Source organism: Anolis carolinensis, chromosome 6 (assembly GCF_035594765.1).
Source record: "Anolis carolinensis isolate JA03-04 chromosome 6, rAnoCar3.1.pri, whole genome shotgun sequence".
Taxonomy (NCBI): Eukaryota; Metazoa; Chordata; class Lepidosauria; order Squamata; family Dactyloidae; genus Anolis; species Anolis carolinensis.
The window spans coordinates 96,265,528-96,288,975 of record NC_085846.1 but is presented as its reverse complement, the minus strand read 5'-3'; the positions used below and the strand labels follow the sequence as shown (position 1 = coordinate 96,288,975).

The 23,448-nt window shown below is 40.4% G+C and overlaps 1 protein-coding gene across 3 annotated transcripts in view; it reads left to right on the top strand.

Moving 5' to 3' along the window:
• cubn (cubilin) overlaps positions 1–23,448 on the top strand; it is a 158,304-nt gene that overhangs the window by 59,931 nt on the left and 74,925 nt on the right. For all 3 annotated transcript variants that reach the window (XR_010007166.1, XM_008112472.3, XM_062984072.1), the window contains exons 28-29: positions 2,120–2,279; positions 12,323–12,504. Coding sequence is in view for 2 of the 3 variants with exons in the window: in XM_008112472.3 (XP_008110679.2) it covers positions 2,120–2,279; positions 12,323–12,504 (342 nt within the window). In the remaining variant the exon portion in view is untranslated. The remainder of the gene's footprint in view (positions 1–2,119; positions 2,280–12,322; positions 12,505–23,448) is intronic.

Below are 23,448 nucleotides of genomic sequence, written 5' to 3'. Positions count from 1 at the left end.
AACCATTATTTGTGTAGTTGAAAAACTGCCTGTTTGTTTTCAGAGGAATTACGTAGAAATATGAAGTTAACTGGTGTCTGTTGGCTAGGGGAAAAATCCAGTTTCCACAACTGGAATTTGTTTATCCCCTCCCACCCCCAGGATTTTTACACTATCTAATTCTGTTACCAATGCAACAGTTATATTTGTGAAATAACTGTTTATATAAATCCCAGTGAACTAGGGGATGTCAGTTGTGTCTCTGTGTACAAACAGCTGTGTTGCAGTGATGCAAATAGCATTTGCAGGCATTCAGTAGCTCTCTCCCATACTGAAATATCTTCTGCTGGAGATGTTTCCAGAGGAGTAGAAAACAGGATTGTGCCATCTTTTGAATGGCTATTCCCTACATTTGGAGTTATGGAAGTTGTAATGTCCCAAATGCAGAGTGTAATCTGAAAGACATTTTGTGTACCAGGCTGTGTCAAAGGTGTTTCTTGCAACATATTTCCATAATATCTAGGAAAAATTAAATAGATGATAACTGCTTTTTAAATTTTGTGTATAAAAAGAAAACAGTTGCTGAAGTGAGATTTTTGAAGACTTTTTCTGGAACTTCTTTCTGTAGTCTCTTATCTCACCATTTATCAAAAAGAGCTGGGACATGGAACATTGAATATACTGGGTTATATATCAGATTATATGGTTTAAGAATAATATTATAGAACTTGAATCAATGAACTAAGAGACGAAAGGCTTATTAAGAGTTATTCTTGTAGACTAAAATCTGGGGACTTTATATTTGTTTGGGAAACATTCGGTATAAGCAATTGAGTGGCAGTGTTTGGTTGACCTTGAGGATGCTTGATAAAGACATTGTGCACTTGTGAGGAACCTTTGCAACCACTTGTGTGAAGAAACCCTTACAACTAAACAGCTGCAGAAGAAGAAACCTGGGGACTTGTGGTTGATAAAAATTGACTAAAATTTATTGATTGATTTTGATGATGATTGTATGATTGAAATCTCTTGGGAAGATAGGCAGACAAATGCCAATGTGCTGGAAGAAGCAAAAACCACTAGCACTGAAATAATACTCCTATGGCATTAACTCTGCTGGACTGGCCATGTTGTCCTAATGCCTGATCACCGTCTCCCAAAGCAGTTACTATACTCCCAACTCATGAATGGAAAATGGAATGTTGGTGGACAGGAAAAGAGATTTAAAGATGAGCTTAAAGCTAACCTTAAAAATTGTGGCATAGACACAGAGAATTGGGAAGTCCTGGTCCTTGAGCGTTTCAACTGGAGGTCAGCTGTGACAGCAGTGCAGTGGAATTCAAAGAGGTATGAATGGATGATGAAAGGCAGAAATGTGCCAAGAAGTCGTGTCAAGCCAACCCTGACTGGGACCACCTTCCACCTGGAAACCAATGGCCTTGCTGTGGAAGAACATGTGGGTCAAGAATAGGGCTCCACAGTCACCTACGTATCCACTGCCAAGATATTATATTTGGAAGACCATCATGCTTGGACAACAAGGGATTGCCTAACTGTAACTGTAGTATTAGTTACAATTATTAGTTGCAACACAAAGTACATAGTGATATTTATCCTAATAATTAGAATAACTGGGACACATGGAATTTACTGTTATTGGAAAGTGTAAAATTACTACTGTTGATTGGTGGCTTTGTATATCAATAATTACAGTAGAGTCTCACTTATCCAACATTCTGGATTATCCAACACATTTTTGTAGTCAATGTTTTCAATACATTGTGATATTTTGGTGCTAAATTCGTAAATACAGTCATTACTACATAGCATTAATGTGTAATGAACTATTTTTTCTGTCAAATTTGTTGTATAACATGATGTTTTGGTGCTTAATTTGTAAAATCATAACCTATTTTGATGTTTAATAGGCTTTTCCTTAATCTCTCCTTATTATCCAACATATTCGCTTATCCAACGTTCTGCCGGCCCGTTTATGTTGGATAAGTGAGACTCTACTGTATGTTATAATGATTACACTTTGAAAATATTAATAATAAAACCAATCATTGGAAAGATAAAATAAAAAACAGCACTAGATGAATGCTCAATCTCCATTATATTTGCTTTTGTTTGATTTCAGCTTTATGACGGTCCTAATGCCCAGTCCAACTTAATAGGAACTTTCTGTGGCAACAGTAATCCCCCATCTGGTGGCACCACTAGTTCCAGTCTCCATGTGGTGTTTTTCTCTGATAAAATACAAGAATCTACTGGATTTCAGATGCTATGGCAGATAAATGGTAAGTCACCTGGATTTCCCCTCCTATTTCCTTGTTATACAAGACTATTCATTCATGCAATCTCAGAATGCTAGAAATATTTGTTAGAACAGACTTAATTCCCTGGAATGATACTGGAAGACAAGTATTTAAAAGAATAAAATGATAATATGTTTAAGAAGTAAAATCGGTCTCCGTATTCACAGATGACAGATCAATGGATTCAGCCATCCATGGCTTGAAAATACCCATCCTCCTCCAACCTAAAAACAAAGCTTGATTTTTCTATTTTATACAACACACATTATTTTATCACACCCTTGTGTATAATGAGACTTGAGCATCCATGGATGCTGGTATCCATGGAGGGTCCTGGAAGCAATCCTCAGTGGACCCACTGTATTTCATACCTCTAGTATTCTTTTCTCATTTCTGTTGAGATTGTCAGGTGACCTGGAAAGATTGTACTGCAGTAGTAAGCTGAAATTCTTCTCTGTTTTGCTAACCATTTGTAGACAGTTGAATGGAGAACATTTTGGCAAAGATCAGGGTTAAGGAAGGAAATTCCTCCTGGCAGTGTAGTCCTTTTTTAAGTGTCTTGTGCCTGGCAATTGCTCTCGTCAGAGGTCTGTTGGAAGTGAAGCAAATGAAATGTGTGTGCGCATATATGTGTGTGTATATGTGTCTCCCACTTCACAAACACACATGTAGAATGGTCTCTGAGTGAGACTTCATGATCATGTTGCTTTCCTCTGGAAAGCATTTATGACAGATGATCCCTTCTTGAAGATTAATTCTGTTCAGATAAACTTAAGGTTTGCCTCTTTTTGCATCTTTATGAAACATGGCTGCAAAGGCAGATTGGTCGCTTGACCTATTTAACAGCAGCAACTGTGTAACCCTACAGAGAGACTGAGATCTGTAGCATTGTCACACCTTTTCAGAAGAAGGGAGCTGGGAAAAAATAATAAACAGCCACAATTGCCTTGTCTACTTAATCAGTTCATACTATTCAATTTTGACAACAGAGAGAAGCAGCTGAAATCAGCTGTAGGCAGAAGGCCCTAGTGTGGATTCCCATAGAAAGTTCAAGGTGGAATTTCTCTTCACTATGGATTTGCAGTCTGCAATAATTTGGCATCTCCAAAAGTTTGCATACATTGATTTCTGAGAACATCAGGATCCAAACTGTGTTTGGGGAAGGAGAGAGGGGTCTGGGGCCCTGGCAACATAACTGAGAAAAGAATGGCTTATATGAAACACAGTTCTGCTCTTCATCTGAAACACACAGCAGGGAAGTGTTACTGAACAACAGGATTGAGACCTCAGGCCTGGGAGGTGATGTCATCCCTGGGCTACACAAAGGAAGTGTGGGGTTGGGGGAGGAGAGGGAGGAAAGGGCCTTTTTCACTGTAGACAGATGACCTCATCCTCTTCAGAAAGCCTGCAGCCCTTGGCTTATCTTTTCTTTCCCGCACTGCTTAATAATTTCTAAACTCCTGCTTAGTTGTTGAAAATGCCTCTATTATTTAGATGCCCTGTCCTTTCAGAGATTGCTTTGCCTTTGCTCACTCCACATTTCCCTGGCATTTCCAAACAGCTGTAACAAATCTCTCTCTCTGCCTCCCTCCCCCCCTCTCTCTCATTTTAATTAATTCCAGGATAATAAGCTACCTCATCCACTATCTTGCCCTGTGTTTATTGGTATGCTCCAGAAATGTGGTAGCTGTGTGTTCAATTAATTCATAGTTGATTTTGTGGTGCATTATAATACTACTGGGCCCCTGGTGGTGGCGCAGTGTGTTAAAGCGCTGAGCTGCTGAACTTGCAGACCGAAAGGTCCCAGGTTCAAATCTAGGGAGCGGAATGAGCACCCGTTGTTAGCCCCAGCTCCTGCCAACCTAGAAGTTTGAAAACATGCAAATGTGAGTAGATCAATAGGTACCGCTCCAGCGGGAAGGTAACGGGGCTCCATGCAGTCATGCTGGCCACATGACCTTGGAGGTGTCTACGGACAACGCCGGCTCTTCGGCTTAGAAATGGAGATGAGCATCAACCCCCAGAGTCGGTCACGACTGGACTTAACATCAGGGGAAAACCTTTACCTACCCTTTACCTTTATAATACTACTAGGTTTAAAACTATGATTTGCACACTTTGGACACTCTACTTTTTGGACTATAAAATGTAAGTTTCAATACGGTTTGCCTAACATTACTGACAGGAGCCCCGGTGGCCAAGTGTGTTAAAGTGCTGAGCTGCTGAACTTGCAAACCGAAAGGTCGCAGGTTCAAATCCCGGGAGCGGAATGAGCGCCCGCTGTTAGCTCCAGCTCCTGCCAACCTAGCAGTTCAAAAACATGCCAATGTGAGTAGATCAATAGGTACCGCTCTGGCAGGAAGGTAACAGTGCTCCATGCAGTCATGCCGGCCACATGACCTTGGAGGTGTCTACGGACAATGCTGGCTCTTCGGCTTAGAAATGGAGATGAGCACCAACCCCCAGAGTCAGACATGACTGGACTTAACGTCAGGGGAAACCTTTACCTTTACCTAACATTACTGACAGTTTTACATTGTCTACAATTATGCTGTTGACAGAGACAATTTTTCCCCTGGCACATATTCTTTCATAGGATTCACCAGTACATTCTGGACAACCCAAAAGTTTTTTTAAATCATGTCAGAAGCGACTTCTGAACATATTGCAAGTCGCTTTTGGTGTGAGAGAATTAGCCATCTATAGAGACACTGCCCAGAGAACCCCCGGATGTGTTACCATCCTGCTAGGAGGCTTCTCTCATGTCCCCACAAACTAGAGCAGACAGATGGGAGCTCACCCCATTTCACGAATTCGAACTGGCAACCTTCAGGTCAGAAACCCAATCTTCAGGTCAGCAGTCCAGCCAGCACAAGGGTTTAACCCATTGTATAACTGTGGCTCCAACCCAAAAGTGATATGATATCATTCTCAGTTTTTATGATGACCACAAATTGAGTATTTAAGGAGGGGTGTGAGGGTGATCTGCTGTCTAATCTAAGCAATCACATTTCTGAATGGTTTTACAGCAACTCGGGCAATTGATCAACTGGGACCTGGCAACTTTAGAGTTTTTTTGTAGAGTTTAAAGGCTAACAAAAAGAAGCAGGGATTGTCCTTGGTTCTCATGTGACTTCTATCATGAAAAGAAAATATAAACACATTAAATATATTCATGCATTTAGCATCATGTGTCGTTCATAACTTGTCACTCCCACCATTTCAGGCATTAACTCAGAGAGTCTTGCTTTGTAGCAGAAGGAGAAGATGGGATGGCTGGTTGGTGAATAAGTAGGGTTTATTTCCTTGCAGAGTTAGACATTCTGATAGTCAGCAGAGATCAGACATCTTATTCACAGCAGATAATTAATCATTCCTATTATATGTGTGCAAATGCAGTCATGTGGATATTAGCTCAGCAGTCCGTTACTGGGAGTTTCTAAATCACTGTTTTCCACCATCTGCTGTTATAAAGATCTTAGCCTACAGAAGATGTGGCCACCACAAATCCATGTCTTTCTTGGTCTATTTGTTTTACAGTTTCCAAGCAACTATGACTTGGGTAGATAGTCATTCTACACACTTTCCAAGGGAACTTCGAGACCTTTGTAAACAAATAAAAAGAAACTGGTTCTCTCTTCTACATTTTTACTTGTGGTTTTTGAACTATATGGTTGATGTGTCTAAAAATTACTACAAGGGGTGGTGAATTGAACTGGTATAGGCACAACTTGTTCCCTGGAGTCCTGTCTTAAAATTGCTTATACATTCAGCCACAGCCCTTTGCCCTAGAGTCCCTTGTAACATGTTTTTCTGTGCAATACATGCTCCAGCAATGTACAGTAGAGTCTCACTTATTCAAGCTAAACGGGCCGGCAGAAGCTTGGATAAGCGAATATCTTGGATAATAAGGAGGGATTAAGGAAAAGCCTATTAAACATCAAATTAGGTTATGATTTTACAAATTAAACACCAAAACTTCATGTTATACAACAAATTTGACAGAAAAGTAGTTCAATACGCAGTAATGTTATGTTGTAATTACTGTATTTACGAATTTAGCACCAAAATATCACGATATATTGAAAACATTGACTACAAAAATGGCTTGGATTATCCAGAGGCTTGGATAAGCGAGGCTTGGATAAGTGAGACTCTACTGTACTTACATTCAGTGGGAGATCCATGTATATTTTCAAACTTTTTGTTATAGTTTTGTATATTTGTTAGTAGCCCACTTTTTAAGGTCTAGCACTTCTTTATTTCAGCAAATAGGAAATCCCCTTCTATTATTTTAATGACTGCAAAAACGTGTTCTCTTTCTCTCTCAAATTACTGTCAAAAAAGCCCGAACCCAATTTTAAAGGGACAGTGCCTGCCTGCTGGCGTTCACTCTCAACACACACTGATCTTTTGTTGGGAACCTTTCAGTAAATGTTTGGAATTTCTTATTCAGCAACTCATTGTTTGGATTTCTGCAGAAACCTGGGGCACACTGCTCTCAATTATTATTTCAGATCCTTGATTTTGTAGATAAATAGAAAAAATGCTTTTATCTTTTTTGTTGCGTATTTTTGTTTTACTGTTTCCTCCACAAAAGGAAATTCTGTCACCATGTTCTAATATGATTAGGTTACCATCTGGCTACAGTTTCCTCTCTTTGATATCTGGGTGCTTGAATAGCAGCAAGAAGTGCTATGGGCACCCATGTGAGAGGAAACTGGCACGTGTGATTCACATGAACTGTAGTTGGGATCATCCTTCCTATTAGTGATTCTGACCCTTGAGGGCAGTGTTTATTTTGATTTTGTTTAGAGTGGTAACCGCATGGTATTGGGTTTGAGTGCTGGATTCGGATTCTGGGATAGAATCGTAGAGGTTGGAAGAGACCCCACAGGCTATCCAGTCCAACTCCCTTTTGTCAAGTACAATCAAAGCACTCTCAATAGATGGCCACTCAGCCTCTGTTTAAAAATCTCCAAAGAAGGAGCTTCCACTATACTCTGGGGCAAAGAATTCCACTGTTGGAAGCCCTCATGACCAGGAAGGTCTTCCTAATGTTCAGGTGACATCTCCTTTCCTGTAATTTGATCCCATTGCTTCAAGTCCTACGGTGCTAGTTCAGATTCCCTGCTTAGCCATAAAACTCTCTGGGTGACCTTGGGTCACTCACACATTCAGAGGAAGGCAATGTCTACCCCCTTCTGAAGAAATCATGCCAAGAAAAGCCTTGTGAGATGGTCGCCATGAGCGTACTCAGTCTGAAGGCATGTGATCCACAACCAGCATTTTAAAGTGTGTGTGGTTGTTTTTGTTTGTTGGTTTTGGAAGAATAACCAGGAGAAATAATTCACTTTTAAACCATATTAATTCATACATTTCAAATGCTCATGAGTGTCAACAGCAGAAAAAGAAAGTGACAGGCATACCACCAGAAGCTTATAGGTCCCATGTCTATAACAGTAGGGAAGTTCATTAGAATTTTACCAGTATTCCAAATTCAAAATCCTAAACACGTCTTGTCCCAGGCATTTCAGATAAGAAACACTCTGTCAGTAGCAGATACATCTGAAGAATATGAAAGGTTGTGCTAACTACCTTAATTGTTTCAGTCTAAGGTGTTCAAAGCGCTCTTTGCATACTGATACCATGGTAATGTCTTTGAATTCTCCTTTAGTACAATGCAGGTTTCTGTGCACACAGATTAGATTCTCCTCCTAGAATTCAGCCCTCTTGCAAATCCTTCTAGGAAATCTTTCTTCCCTTCACTGGTTTGTTATTAGTTGGCAGTAGAACCTGCAGCTGATGGGTTCCATGTCAATGGGGTAATAAAGCTAATCCAGGGTTTTATCTAATATTTAAAGGAACTCTTCTGGAGATACACTTCAGAACTTTGGATAGCCCCTTTAACATTCAAACTTTCAAATCAGTAGGGGATACGTTTCTTCATATATAGGGAAAACTTTAATCCCAGGGGAAAGGTGTAAAGGATACATGAAATATCCAGAAAGAATAATCTAAATATGAACATGATTATTCAGCACAGGAGTGGCTGGATGAGAAAGGCTGCAGTTAAGTTTTAAACATCATGAGTTTTCCACTGGTCTAACCCATGCTGAATTTCAGCCAGTCATGTCTTTGTGGCAAACAGGAAGGATTAAGTAGGAAAAGTTGAGTCATAAATGCCTGTTTAAGTTGAACCATTCCCAGTTCTTTCAGCCCCAGCTATGTAGCATATTCCTGTGAGTGCAGCATACATTTCCCCCAAGGAATTAAACCACAAAGGAGCTTGGTTTGCTGGGAACACTGTATCTGTATGCCATTTCATTTTTCTTGCTGTATCCATTTTAATTCTGCTGAGCAGTGCAAGCCAGGCAAGTTTATGAAGAAGGTTTTGCACAGCTGTATTTAGAAAAATTCCAGTGAAGTAGAGCTGTTAGTCTGTTGCAGTAAAGAAAAAGAAAAAAGCTCCAGAAACCAGTCATAGTGGCACAAGTTTTTTCGAGTGATATTTCTACTTGAACAAAATATGTTTGTATATTATGCCCACTTGGCTTTTTACCTGGCCCTGAAATCATACAGCTTGTTGTTTCATGCACTCTCTTTGCAATATGATAACTATAGTTATAGTGAAATGAATTGCATAAATGCTTTTGTAATATTATGAAAAAGCAAAGCTAATAAACAGTCCTTTATCTTTCTTCATAAGCATGCCCATTATATTGATAGTGTTTCCTGTTGATAAGGAACCATTTCCTTTCACTCAAAAGGTTTAGTAACAGGGAAGAAAGTAATAACCTTCAGCTATACTGTAGACCCTCCATTTCCATTCAGGTTAGGAATTTAATACCTCCATGGAAGCAGAAAAAATAAAAAGTGCTTTTTTTAACCTGAGGAAATACTTCTCTAGGAAGCTCTAAGTCTTCCAGTGTGACTCCACTTCTGGTGCAAGTTGAACAAACATAGAGTTCTGATGGAGGATTTAGATATTCTTTGCAAATACAGGTAGTCCCCAAGTTATGAACAAGATAGGTTCTGTAGGTTTATTCTTAAGTTTAATTTGTATGTAAATTTGAACAGGGACATTTTAAAAGAAATATATATAAATGGAGGGTGAACACCCCTATGGTGTTTGCTTTGCTCTCTGTGCCCCTGTTCAGAAGACTTCACCTCACTTTCTCTTCCCTGTGATAATAGGATTTTTAAAAATTTGGCTTGTTGTGGAAACAAGGATTGGGGATAAAGCTTCAGTGGAGACACTTTTCCCACAATAACTCTTTCAGGAGTGAATTTCCCTTCCTAGGGGTAGATTTCTTTCACTTGCTGTTGTCTCACCCTCGTTCTTAGCGATGAGTTGAATGTAAGTCAGATGGTTGTTATTCGAGGACTGTGTTCAATCAAATTCACAAAAGTTAAATTCGCCAATGCAAAGGGCCAACTGTAGACTCTTCCATGTCTTTTTGCAAACGATTGAATGATCAGAGATTGTGTAAGACCTCTATTAAAGTATAAAGTAAAGATCCTATAAATACGATGGTGGACCACATGTCTATGCCATCCTGCTTATTGCTGAAGGCCAGAGAAGGAGGTTCTCCCCCACATCCTTCCCACCTGTGCAACAGAACCTGAGGTTTTAAGAGCTGAATTCCATTTTTTCCTGATCACTGATCTGCTGTAAGGGAATGTGTGCCTGAGTGCATTCTGGTTGCCTTTATGCTTTTAGGGATGATAGAATAGCCTCTGTTCCTAGCATTAGATGGTGCATGAGGGCAGCTTGAACATGCTTGAATGAGTCCACGTCTGATTTCTAACTGAGTAGATGGAGGTCTACCTGAGAGTTTGCTTTTGCAGTCTTGAGATGAGGGGAGTTGCACAGAGAGGTACAGGATGCTTGCCTCCACAGTGTCCCAAAAGAAATATGATGTATTTGAAAGTTATGCTAGTGTAGTGCATGAGTAAAAAGATATTAGCCACAGATATTTGCTAAGTCTTTCAGATTCTAAGACCGTTTTTTAGCTACGTTACCTTCTTATGAATAATATCTACATGTATTTTTAAAAACATAGTTGCAGTAACTTGAAAACAGTGTTGTTATAAGTATTTTTTTTTCTTTCTCCCAGCTTGCAGCTGGGCTGTCAGAAAGGTTTAGGCACTGAACTATTTTCTAAGGTTCACTTGATCCTGGACACCCTGGCGCATAAACATGAGGGGTCATGCCCTAGGAAAACCTCAGCAGACAATGAAGTCCAAATGAAGCAGAAAAAGCAGGGTGTGGGAGAAACATGATTTGGGGATGGGTCAAGGGAAAAGGAACACAGAGTCACCTAGAAAGTCTTTTCAAGTGCCACTTGGCAAGTGCTGCATTGCCTATACTGTATACAGTAAATGCAAGTCTGTTTTTCCACTGACCATAAGTTTGTCGATGAGATTCAAATTTCTCTACATTAAGCCTGCACAAACTGTGGCCCTCCAGGTGTTTTTGACTTCACATCCCAGAATTCCTAACCATTGGAACAGCTGGCCAAGGCTTCTGGGAGTTGGAGGCCCAAACACTTGGAAGATCACAAGTTGTGCAGACCTGCTTTAGATCATAATGAAACTCAGTAGTCTTTGGAAAATAGGTTGAAACAAGATATCAAAGAATCATAGAGCTTGAAGGTATCCCGAAGGTGTAGTGCAACATGTTCTAATGTGGGAAACCATAGCTAAAGTATCCCTAAGAGGAAATAATCTGTAGAGTGACTTATTATTATCTTATTAGTTAATATAGAGACAAAGAGAGAAGCCTAATGAAGATCTAGTGAAGAACTGATGTATAACACAAAAGACGGTGTACGAACAGTGGAATATTTTAGCTCCCAAACACAAAAGTACTCATCCTTCAGAATGGTAGAAACTAAACAGTTATTAGAAATGGTTAGTGATTTCCCTGAGCAATACTAGATAGTAGAGCTGTTAGATGGTGAGGATATCCCACCATCTTTGCAGAATTGACACTCAAAACAGCTTACAGTCTAGAACACCAACACAGTTGAAAACATACAAAAAGTTAATATTAAAATGGAATTGAACCATATTGAAACATATATATATATATATATATATATATATAATAAGGAAACAATGACGTTATACAGGATACAATGGGAAAGATTTGATAAATAAGTTACTTGCATTGAGAGAGCATTTACTAGACTTGCAAAACTTTACTAAAACCATACAAAATTAGGAAGAGCAAATGTGGAAGTGACAATATTTGAAAAAGAGAACTTGACACCAGCAGCTCACAAGAATTAGCAGCTGGCTGTCCTCCCTGCCAAGAACTGAGTGAAAGCCACATCCGGTCAGGAACCTCCCTAGCTTCCTTGCCCTTAGTCACTGTTTCATGTCTGCTTAATGAATCAGGATGGGACACATGTTGTCTCAGAGGCTGTAGATCTTAAGTAGGCTTTATATATCATTTCAGAAATCACAGAAAGGCAGTTGAAGACTGAATTAAGCATGTTCTCCCAAGAGACTATACATGAGATCAAAAACATTATTCAGATAGTTATTTACCCATTATGAGAAAACTAGTTACAGTCTACGATGGCGATCATGCAAAAACAAACTAAGAAACTATGTGGCAGTGCAGAGTGTAACTTGTTGCATTTTTTATTGAACTAATATATTCAGCTGCCATTCTTGAGAAAGAATAGATGTTAAAGACAGGACTATAATTCAGAAGGAGATTTGTATAAATATCTGTTGACCAGATTTTTAAGAGCATGACTCCTCCTTTATTTTCCATTGCTGCCAGACCTCCAGTGGGCATTGGCACATGCAGTAGGACATTCTCAGTAGTGATGAAAAAAAATCTGACTGTCTTGATTTCCTTGCTTTCCGAAAATCTCAACACAATTTTGTCCAGTTCCAGTATGATGAAGTTTGAACTGTCATTGCGCCAAGTGCACTACCATTGTCAATCTTTACTTTTCCATGTTTATTTTGCTATAGCCCTGAACTATGTTGTCTACCTTTTCCAGGATGTGGTGGAGATCTTCATGGGACCTCTGGCTCTTTCCACAGTCTTGGATATCCAAACAAGTACCCACACAATAGGGAATGCCAATGGTATATTCACACAACTCCAGGCAGTAGTATTCAACTCACCATTCTGGAATTTGATGTTGAATACCATTCAGGCTGTGACTATGATGTTCTGGAGGTGAGTGGTTTTGGTTTGGTTTCCTTAACCAAGGATGGGAAGAAAATAAATCAGGACAAGATTGGCAGGAATGTTTCACTCCCAGTATTCTATAATTCTAGATACTAGTCTTCAGTATTTCTTGACAAAGCAGGCTCAACAAAATGAGTGTTCCCAACCCTAAATTATTCTGTTGAAATGAAGAAAACTCAAATCAGAAACAGAAGTGGATCCTTGTGTGGAAAGACAGGGAAATATGCATTCATACCCTATATGCATTCTTCATTCTTTCTCTTTTTCACTTTTGCACTCTCTCTCTCTCTCCCTCCATGTTCTGATCTTACAGAAATGATCTAGCTCATTCCAGCATGTTGGAACTACTGTTTTTGGAAACATTTAACAGAATATTGACAACCACAAACTAGTTTACTTTTGGTTTTGATGATTTGAAACTAGAACTCTTCTTTTTGTTGCTGAAAATCAGTTCAGTATGTTTTTGTGGGAATATATTGAAATTTTATGCAAGCTACAGTTAGAGCTGGATCATCTTTGAAACAATGAATTAAACCTTTTTCCTGGAGTTTTTCCTATACTTTTTTCCATGACTTGCTTCTCCAGTGGCCTCCTCTTTTACCTCCCATTTTCAAGATCCGAGATCCATGTTGCTACTGTGACGATTGATCCTGTTACTGTTTTTTTCTCTGTCCCTGTCCTTGCAATGCTTGCCACCATGCATAGGAACCTGCCATATACAAAAATAGACTTTCTGCCCCAATATTAGCTTCTATGATTGGAAAAGGCTCTTCAGGAAAGCTTTTTCCCACTTCTTCTTATGTGACCATTGAACTGGAGATGTCACGGATTAGACTGGGAATTTTATGCATACAAAGCACTCAAGGCCCTTTCACACTGCCCCTATATTCCAGGATCTGATCCTTGATTATCTCAGATTATCTGGCAGTGGAGACTCAGGCCCCTTCTACACTGCCATATAATTCAGATGATTTAAGCAGATAATCCGCATTATCTGCTTTGAACTAGATTACATGAGTCTGCACAGCCCCATAATCCAGTTCAAAGCAGATAATCTGGATTTTATATGGCAGTATAGACAGGGCTTCATATAACCCAGTTATAGCACAGTGTTGAAGGGGCCTAAGTCTCCTACTTATTAATTTTCCTTCCCTAAAGACCATCATAACTTCTATCTTTGAAAGGGATACATAAAGTGAGGTGGAAGAAGTCATACCAAGTTGGGGAAAACGTGAAAAATTTGTGGCTGATCTACGATGGGCAGGATAGCCTGCCCGATATAGCCCTGGATCCAACACATAACGTGCTGAATCTGTTGCTATTGTCCAGACAACCCAAGACTACATTGGTCCCTTTGGTTGTCACCTTCTTAGAACAGCAGAATCATAGATTTGCAAGGGACCACAAGGACAATCCAGCCCAACCCCCTGCCATGCAGGAGCATGCAATCAATAATTTGACAATAATTTGCTCCTAGCTGATCACAGAGCTCCATCCAAGTGTCTGGCTGCCACAATTCCCTTTACTGATGTCAGAACAAGGCAACTTTGTGATCAGCAAGAAAGATGGAGTCGATCCGATCCTTTCAGATGTCACAGGCCACAGCAAAGCATTCAGACTGGGCTCTGTGGTCAGCTAGGAGTGGCAACAGGGGCACAATCCATTCTCCACCTCTGATTAATGCAGAGTAAGGGTAATGGCAGTGGTCGGTATCTGGACAATGGCTTGAGCCGATCAGACCCAATCCAGCTGATCATATTTCCCTGTTGCCCTGGGATAGTTCAGAGTTTTAAACAAATGCTAGAGTATCTTCTGACAGAGTCTGAGTATAGTAAAAAAAACAACAGCAGAATATTCACTGGAAGCAGCTATATGCCGTGAAAACTGCCAGAAGCCAATTTGTGGTGGATACGAGTTTCATACTTAGTGTAGACAAGCTCTTGGATTCAGAGTTTGGTAAGGTATCTTTTTGGATTATGGTTTCTAGGATTTTCCCAGCCCCTGTGGTGACTTGTTATGAAAATACCGAGAGTTGAGTAAAAAAATGTGTGTGTATCTAGACCGGTATACAAAATCTGAATCCCAAGTCACATGTAAACCCACATAGATAGATGGTGGCATTGCAAAAACAAGGCAAGCAGAAGTGACAGATCTGACTACGGTTCTTAAGACTACTGGATGTTAAATAAAGCAGTTGCCATCATTCCAACTATTTAATGAGGTGTAATAGAAGAAACCCCGGTGGCGAAGTGTGTTAAAGCACTGAGCTGCTGAACTTGCAGACCAAAAGGTCCCAGGTTCAAACCCCGGGAGCAGCATGCGCGGCCACTGTTAGCCCCAGCTCCTGCCAACCTAGCAGTTCGAAAACATGCCAATGTGAGTAGATCAATAGGTGCCGCTCCGGCAGGAAGGTAACGGCACTCCATGCAGTCATGCCAGCCACATGACCTGGAGATGTCTATGGACAACGCCGGCTCTTCAGCATAGAAATGGAGATGAGCACCAACCCCTAGAGTCAGACATGACTGGACTTAACGTCAGGGGAAACCTTTACCTTTACTAATAGAAATCCCATTATTTTTTCCTTATCACCATTATGAGCCTTGGTAGTCCATAGCTGGATCAGTGTGTCAAATTTGAAAAGTAATTTCTATTTCACTGCTAGCATCATGTCAGCATCTAGATGTTTAATCCAGTTTAATCCAGTGAACAAATAAAGTTTGGCCAAGTTTTAAAATTTTACGAGTCCCAGAATCTGCTGCAGCCATTGGCCATAATAATCAAGGAGTTCTGCAATAAATGCATTTTGCAAAACCAATGGGTTTATGCAATATCCACGGTGACAAATAGGACATTTCCAGTCATGAACAGTGAATCTCCTGTTGATGACCTCAGTGACAGTGTGAAATCACTCGTGTCAGTTGTTGCCCCTTTGTTATGATCACCCAACGTTTCCAAATGGCTGCCTGTTTCACAATTTTCAGCCCTGCAATACCAAGATGACACTGCAATTTAGAAATTCAAGGCTTTCTTTCCTGCATTGTTCTCTCACTTTTTGCAGAGCAGATCACATTCTCTCCCGTTCCTATTCCATGCCAAATAGATTTGGTTAGATTCCAGTGCTGTCCAGAAAGATAACCTGATATTCACTTCTCTCTCTCTCTCTCTTTCCCCCATGAGTGAGAACCCACTTTTGTTTCCTGAAATCTGTGCCTAGTGTGGATAACTAGCCGCATAAAACGGCCTTTCTGTTGCTCATAACTTTGGAATGTTGGCTCAATTGTCACAATAAATGAAGCTAACAGAGCAGAAGCAAATGGCAAAAACAGACTAAATCATGGGCTTTATTGATCTGCTCCACGGCTTGCTCAATCTGTTGGAAAAAGAAGTTCTCTTTCTCCATTATGTGTTCCAATAGAATATTTTTTGTTCTATTTGGGCATGCGGTACCACACCCTGACATTCTTTGTGCTGTTTCTCCTTCTTTCTCTCTCTTTCTGAGATGGCTTCATGTTGCAACACTTCTTCTTCTTTTTTTCCTTTTTTTTTTTTTTTTGGATTTATAGCTAAAAGTGACTTTTTGAAAAAATATATGTGATTTTCTGTCATGGAAACAGATTGGCTCGCTTTGCCCCAGTCTTTATGAAAGCATCTGATTAGCTGAACTGGCCTACAAACGAAAGCCAGGAAAGAACCACTCCTCAGATGGTTTGGCTCTTTTTTGAAATACCCTTTGATTTTGAAACCATACAAAAGGCAATTGTGAAACTGGCTGGCAATGTAAAAGGGCACTGAACAAATCAGGGGCCAAAAGAGATGTGATGACAGAGAGGCAAAAATCCACCTATAATTTTTAAAATGTTTTGCAAATAGCAGCCATCCGGCTGGGGAAAAAGGCTTTTGCCTTCTTTAGCTGCACAACTTTCCATGTAAGATTTACTTCCAATAAAATAAAATAAAACAAATACAGACAGACAGACATAAAGAGCTGGGCATGTTTAGCCTGCAGAAGAGAAGGCTGAGAGGAGACATGATGAGGACCATGTATAAATATGTGAGGGGAAGTCATAGGGAGGAGGGAGCAAGCTTGTTTTCTGCTGCCCTGCAGACTAGGATGTGGAACAACGGCTTCAAACTACAGGAAAGGAGATTCCACCTGAACATTAGGAAGAACTTCCTCACTGTGAGAGTTGTTCAGCAGTGGAACTCTCTGCCCTGGAGTGTGATGGAGGCCCCTTCTTTGGAGACTTTTAAGCAAAGGCTGGGTGGCCATCTGTCAGGGGTGCTTTGAATGCGATTTTCTTGCTTCTTGGCAGGGGGTTGGACTGGATGGCCCACAAGGTCTCTTCCAACTCTATAATACTATGCATGGCTGTGTCCCCTCCTTCACTTTATAATAATAATAATAATAATAATAATAATAATAATAATAATAATAATAATAATAATACAACTATATTTATATCCCGCCCTATCTCCCCAATGGGGACTCGGAACAGTTAACAACATACAGTGGCAAATATTCAATGATGTAAAGTGCAACCAACAGTAAATATGACTACCAATGGTAAACAATAACACATTATAATTCTATTCTGAATGTTATTAGGTTCCTTTCATCGGGGTATTTTAATCGAATGATTTTATCTTATATTGCTGCTATAGTCTCCCCCCCCCCCCACCTTTGAAGTTGACGGATTTGCATTGGTGGTTGTTTGATATTATTACTGTTGTATAAACCTTTGTTTTAACTTCGGTTTTATCATCTTCTTGTGTTTTAAACTGTGTATATTGTTTAATGTATTTGTGCTGTTACTTTTGTAATGTTGTGAACCACCCCGAGTCCCCACGGGGAGATGGTGGCGGGGTATAAATAAAGTTTTATTATTATTATTATTAAAACATCGACATCACACAATAACAGAACATTTCAACCAATTAAACACTACATTAAAATTTCATTTTTACTAGACTATTACAACCAGTTTTAAAATGGTTAGATTAATTAAAAAAAATAAAAACATAAACATTTATAGGATATAGACCAAAATAGCAGCCATTTCCATGTTCCAGATTATTATCCATATTATGTTTATATGCAAACATAATGAGCTAGTTTTAATTTCTTAGGACCCAAGCTATGAAATGCTCCTTTTTTGGTTTATATTACTTAGAATCCCAAGGCAGCATGCTAAGTTGTACTCTCTTTATGTTTGTACTGATAATAGTAGTAGTAGTAGTAGCAGTGATGGTAGTAGTAGTAGTAGTAGTAATGAATTGAGACTCAAGGTGGGATACATCATTAAAACAATAAATAAAACACTATTAAAAGACCTACAACAAGATATACAGAGTGAAAATACAAGTTAAAATCCACTAATGAAATGAAGATTAAAATTCACAATTTAAAAGTGACTGGGTATGCTTCAACAATGTTTGCAACAAAGGCAACTGGAGTTGTAGTCCAAAAAAATAACTTTTCCAGGTACTGAAGATTATCCATGAAAATGCACTTGGACAAGTCATGTTCTTAGAGGAAGGCAAAGGCAAAGCCCCACTAAACAAATTCTCTCAAGACAACTAGATGATCAGTTTTCCAGGAATTATGGATTAAAGCAAAATATAATTATTTACTGAGTAAGGTGAAAATCCACCCAGGATTATTCGGAAAACACTAAAAAATATTTGAAATAATAATTTGTGGCTGTGTGTAACAAGTAAAGAGCAAGGGGACGTGAAGCTTGATGCTGGTTTATTGTTCCTCCTGGTTGCATAGGAAGATTATAATTAAAGGGAAAATATTCTACTCTTTTCAGGCATACAGCATTCGACCATAGTTTAGCCCGGTTCAATATGAAGTATAAAACATCTGTCAAACTCACAAAGGTGTAGAGTGGGGGCTACCTGATACTTTCCTTATAAACTATCATATGTGCAAAAAACTTCATGAATGATCCCACTTGAGCTTGAAGCACATCCAGGAGTGTAGTTTCTGTGTCCATAATAGAGATCACATTTTAGCAACAATTGCATTCATTTAACTATAACCGACATAGTTCCAGATCTGAGTACAGAGGGGCAATGATAAATTCAAACCATATGTCAAAATGCTGCTGGTATCTCAAATGAAGGCAATTTCTGAGACCTTTGAGCCTCAGCTGCTAACTAAACCAGGGTGGAATATCCTCACCATTCTACACACATTTTGATTCTATATTTAATGTATTCTTCACATCCTGTATGAATCAAGCTAATCATATTTTAAGGGTTGCGCTGTTTTTCCACTGAGGATTTTTAATGGGAAAATATAGGAATGCGGTTTGCTTTCATCCAGAAAGGAAGGGCATGGCTGGGTGGAGTGTATCATTGTAGCGAATGCATTCATATAGAGTGAATCAAAATTAATTTAGTGATATTCTCGATATGTGGAGTTCATGGAATTGATTCAGATTGCAAAACATTTGAATGCAAACCTTTACTTAGAGGCCAGAAAGAACATGAGACTGGGAGTTCTAATAAGCCTATTAAAATGTACATTTAGAAAAAAATCTTTGTAACAGTTTTCAGATACTTTAAAAATGTAAATCATCAGGGGAACACACATCCAATAATTAAAAATTCATAAAATGTTGAAAAGTAGTATTTGTTGCATGCCTTCAAGTAATTTCAAACCCATGATGTGCTTAAGGTTAGCCCAACATGGGGTTTTCTTGGCAAGATTTTTTCATAGAGAGTTTTCCTTCCTTTGAGACTACTGACCTCAGCTTACGAGGCTAAAATTGGCATGCCAATATAGGCTTGGTCACCCCTGGAGCCAGCCAGCTGCCGTTGGATGACAACGTGCATATGTGTGTGTACATGCTCACATTGTGAGAACTCTAAGGCATATCTAGGACATCAAAAGTGAATGTGTAAATGAGCAATGGGCAAGGCAATTGTCACGCTCACTTCAAGCGATCAGCATGAACGCAGATCAAAGGCAGCTGCTATCAAAACCAATCTTTATTGAAGAATACACGACTTGGGAAAAGTCGAGAATGACATAATGTTTACATACAATCAATTTTATTACCTTTGCTACTACGTCACATCACACGTAAATATCATCACCAAAACCCCACCCCCTGTATCACATTTCTACCATTTTCACACAAACTACTCATTATAATTGTTTTTGATTTTCACTCCACAAGTTCCCATGCTCTGCTGCCAGGTGTTTTCGTGAGCCGTCAAGGAGTGCTCTTTGTTATGGCTCCAATTTCCAGAGCTTGCAGACTCAGCTCTGGGAATTGGCCCCATGACATGGCGCCCCCCCTTTCGCCGACCTCTTCTTCTGTGCTTTCCCCGTCACGACTCTGAAACAAATCAAACAGGAACACTATGTATCCATTTTATCCAAAGTACCCATATACTTTTTTAACAAGCTGCGATGGAATACAGGATGTATTTTCCCCAGACTTTTCGGCAAGAATAATTGGAAAGTCACTTTGTTTATGACTTTCTGTATTCTGAAGGGTCCAATGAACTTGGGGCCCAGCTTTTTTGAAGGTAGACCCAGTTTGATGTTCTGCGTGCTTAGCCACACTAAGTCCCCCTCCTCCAGTTTATCGCCTTCCATCCTTTTCTTGTCTGCGAATGTTTTATATTTTTTGTGCGCTTCCTTTAAGGATGCAGTCACCTGACCCCAACATTCTAGCATTTGGGCTTTCCATTTCCCTGCCCCTGTTTCTTCATTCTCTGCCCACCTTGGCAATTGGGGTAGAGGCTGGACCTCGTATCCATAAACTACTTCGAATGGGGTTTTATTTGTTGCAGAATGGATAGTAGAATTAAAGGCTAGTTCAGCGAAGGCTAGCCACTTAGACCAATCGTTTTGTCTCATATTAGAGTATATGCGAAGGAACTGCCCAAGTGTCTGTTGGGTACGTTCTACAGCCCCGTTTGTCATGGGGTGGAAAGCAGAACTTAGGCTCCTTTCTGCTCCTAGCATTTCCAAGAATTTCCCCCAGAATTTTGCCGTAAATTGAACACCCCTATCACTGACCACTCTACTAGGACATCCATGAAGTTTGTAAATGTGGTTTATGTATAATTCAGCCAGTTTCTCTGCTGATGGTAATTTCGCAAGTGCTATGAAGTGAGCCTGTTTGGAAAACAGGTCTAAAACTGTCCATATATAGCGATGTCCTTTGCTGACAGGCAATTCCCCCACAAAGTCCATGGCTACACATTCCCAAGGTCTGGTAGGTTCTGCCACCGGTTGTAATAGTCCCATTGGCTTCCCTCCCCTCGATTTATTCATGGCACAATCATCACATTGGGTAATATAATTTTTTATGTCCTTTCTCATCCTTGGCCACCAACAATGTTTCGCTATCGTCTTCGTCGTCTTTGTAATCCCCATATGACCAGCGCTCTGGTTATTATGAAAACGATGCAAAATCTTAGTCCTCAATATTGCTGGAATATACAGTTTCTTTTTCACAAACCAAAATCCCCCCTTCTGCTCCCCTTTTTCTGCGTTGGATAAAATCCACTGATCCCTTTCATATGACTGCATCAGCTCCTTTTCCCAACTATCTCCTTCGTCAAATTTGACAGCGGCCGTGCTCTCCCTTTGAGCTTGTGCCCTTGTACTGACAGCTAAACCCCATTGCCTTTCGGAAAACAAAGTTCCTTCCTTTGCTGCAGCTACATCTTCGTGTTGAGGCATGCGTGAAAGGGCATCGGCCAAAACATTCTGTTTTCCTTGGAAAAATTTCAATTGAAAATTGAACCTGCTGAAGTATTGTGCCCATCTAATTTGTTTGGGGGATAATTTTCGTGGGGACTTTAAGTACTGGAGGTTCTTATGATCAGACCAGACTTCAAATGGGATTTCGCTTCCTTCAAGGAAGTGCCGCCAGCATTCCAAGGCCTTTAATATAGCTAATGCTTCTTTTTCCCATATGGGCCAGCATTTTTCAGTTTCGCTAAATTTTCGTGATAAATATCCACAAGGTTTCAAATTCCCATTTTGATCCTTTTGCAATAATACTGCCCCATATGCACAATCCGAAGCATCACAATGGATTATGAAAGGACTCTGGATGTCGGGGTGCTTTAGGACAGGTTCTTCCGTAAAGCGTTCTTTTAGGATTTCAAAGGCCTTTTGGCATTCTGGCGTCCAACTCAGTTTGGCGCCAGGGGCTTTCACTTTTGCCGTCTCCCCTTTCCCCTTTGTTTTTAAAAGTTCTGTAAGGGGTGCGGTTATTTGTGCAAAGCCCTTTATGAACGATCTATAAAAATTCGCAAATCCCAATGAGGCAATGATTGCAATTGCCTCCTTGTTTGAGGTACTCCCCATTCCTTTATGTCTGATACTTTAGACGGGTCCATAGCTAACCCATCCGGAGATATCCGATACCCCAAAAAGTCAATTTGTGTCTTGTTGAATTCGCATTTGGAAAGTTTTGCATACAGTTTTGCTTCCCTTAGTTTTTGCAAAACTTCCCGGACCAGTTCCACGTGTTGCTCTCTGTTCTCGCTTACGATAAGGATATCATCCAAAAATATGAATACTCCTCGGTACAACAGTGGGTGCAAGATTTCATTTATAAGCTGCATAAAGCAAGAGCCTCCATTTTTTAATCCAAAAGGCAAAATTAAATATTCAAAAAGTCCGAATGCGCAGGAAAATGCAGTTTTCCAAGTATCCTCGGGTTTGATTCTTAATTTATGATAAGCTTCGATTAAATCCAGTTTGGTAAATATGCTCCCTTTCTTTAACACGGTAATCAGATCTTTTACTAATGGCATAGGGTATTTATTGTCCTTTGTAATTGCATTTAAATTTCGATAGTCAATGCACAGTCTTAAAGAGTTGTCTTTCTTTCTCCTAAATAACACGGGGGCTCCCAAAGGGGAGCTGGATGGCTTAATGAAGCCCCGCGCCAGGTTTTTATCAATATATTTCCTCAATTCCTCCTTCTCCTGAACAGACATGGGGTAAACCTTTGGTTTTGGTAAGTTTGCCCCTGGGGTTATTTCGATTCCCACTTCTATATTCCTTTTGGGAGGTAATTTACTTGCTTCTTTCTGATTGAACACATCCACAAAGTCTCTGTATTCAGGGGGCAATAGTTCTTGGTTTATTTCCTCCGGTTCATCTCCCTCGCTCTCTTCTTCTGCTATCTTGCTTATCTCCCATTGTGTTTGTTGTTCTTTAAATGACATGCTCTTTCCCCTCCAATCTACTTCGGGGTTTGCCTGCTCCAGCCACGGGTTCCCAAGTATTACATTATACGTGGCAATAGGGGCTACTACAAAGGATATTCTTCCCTCCCATTTGCCTATTTTACACGGGATCCCCTGTATTTCTTTCGTGGATGCCTCCCCAGCAGCAACCGACCCGTCCAATTGCGCGAACGCAATCGGAGCTTTAAGTGCAGTTTGCTGACATTTTAGCGCCTCTGCTAATTCTGGAGTTATAATGTTCCTAGAGCAGCCGCAATCCACGAATGCTCTACAGGTGGCTCGATTCTCTAGTCCCGATAGGCAGATAGGCACTACTATCATGCGTTTGTCTTGACTCACCAGCCGCTCCGGAGGTTCTGGGGCTCGCACCTCCTCCTCCGCTCGTCTCCCGGCTGCTGGCGTGGGTTTTGTGGCTTTGGGCGGTTCCCCCTTCCGGGCCCAACATTCCGCCGCCCGATGGCCCGTCTTCCCACACACAAAGCATCCTGGCTTGGGTTTGTTGTCGTCTCCTTTGGAGGGGATCCCGGGCCGCCCTCCTGGTCGCTCCTGCTTCCGCGTTTCTCCCTGACCCCTCGCTGCCGGTCGCTGCTGGGCGCCGCCGCTCCGAAAGCGCCTTACTTGGGACAGGGTGGATTCAACGCGCCCTGCCAGTTGAATCCATCCCTGTAATGACTCCGGGTCATCTCTGTGCGCCGC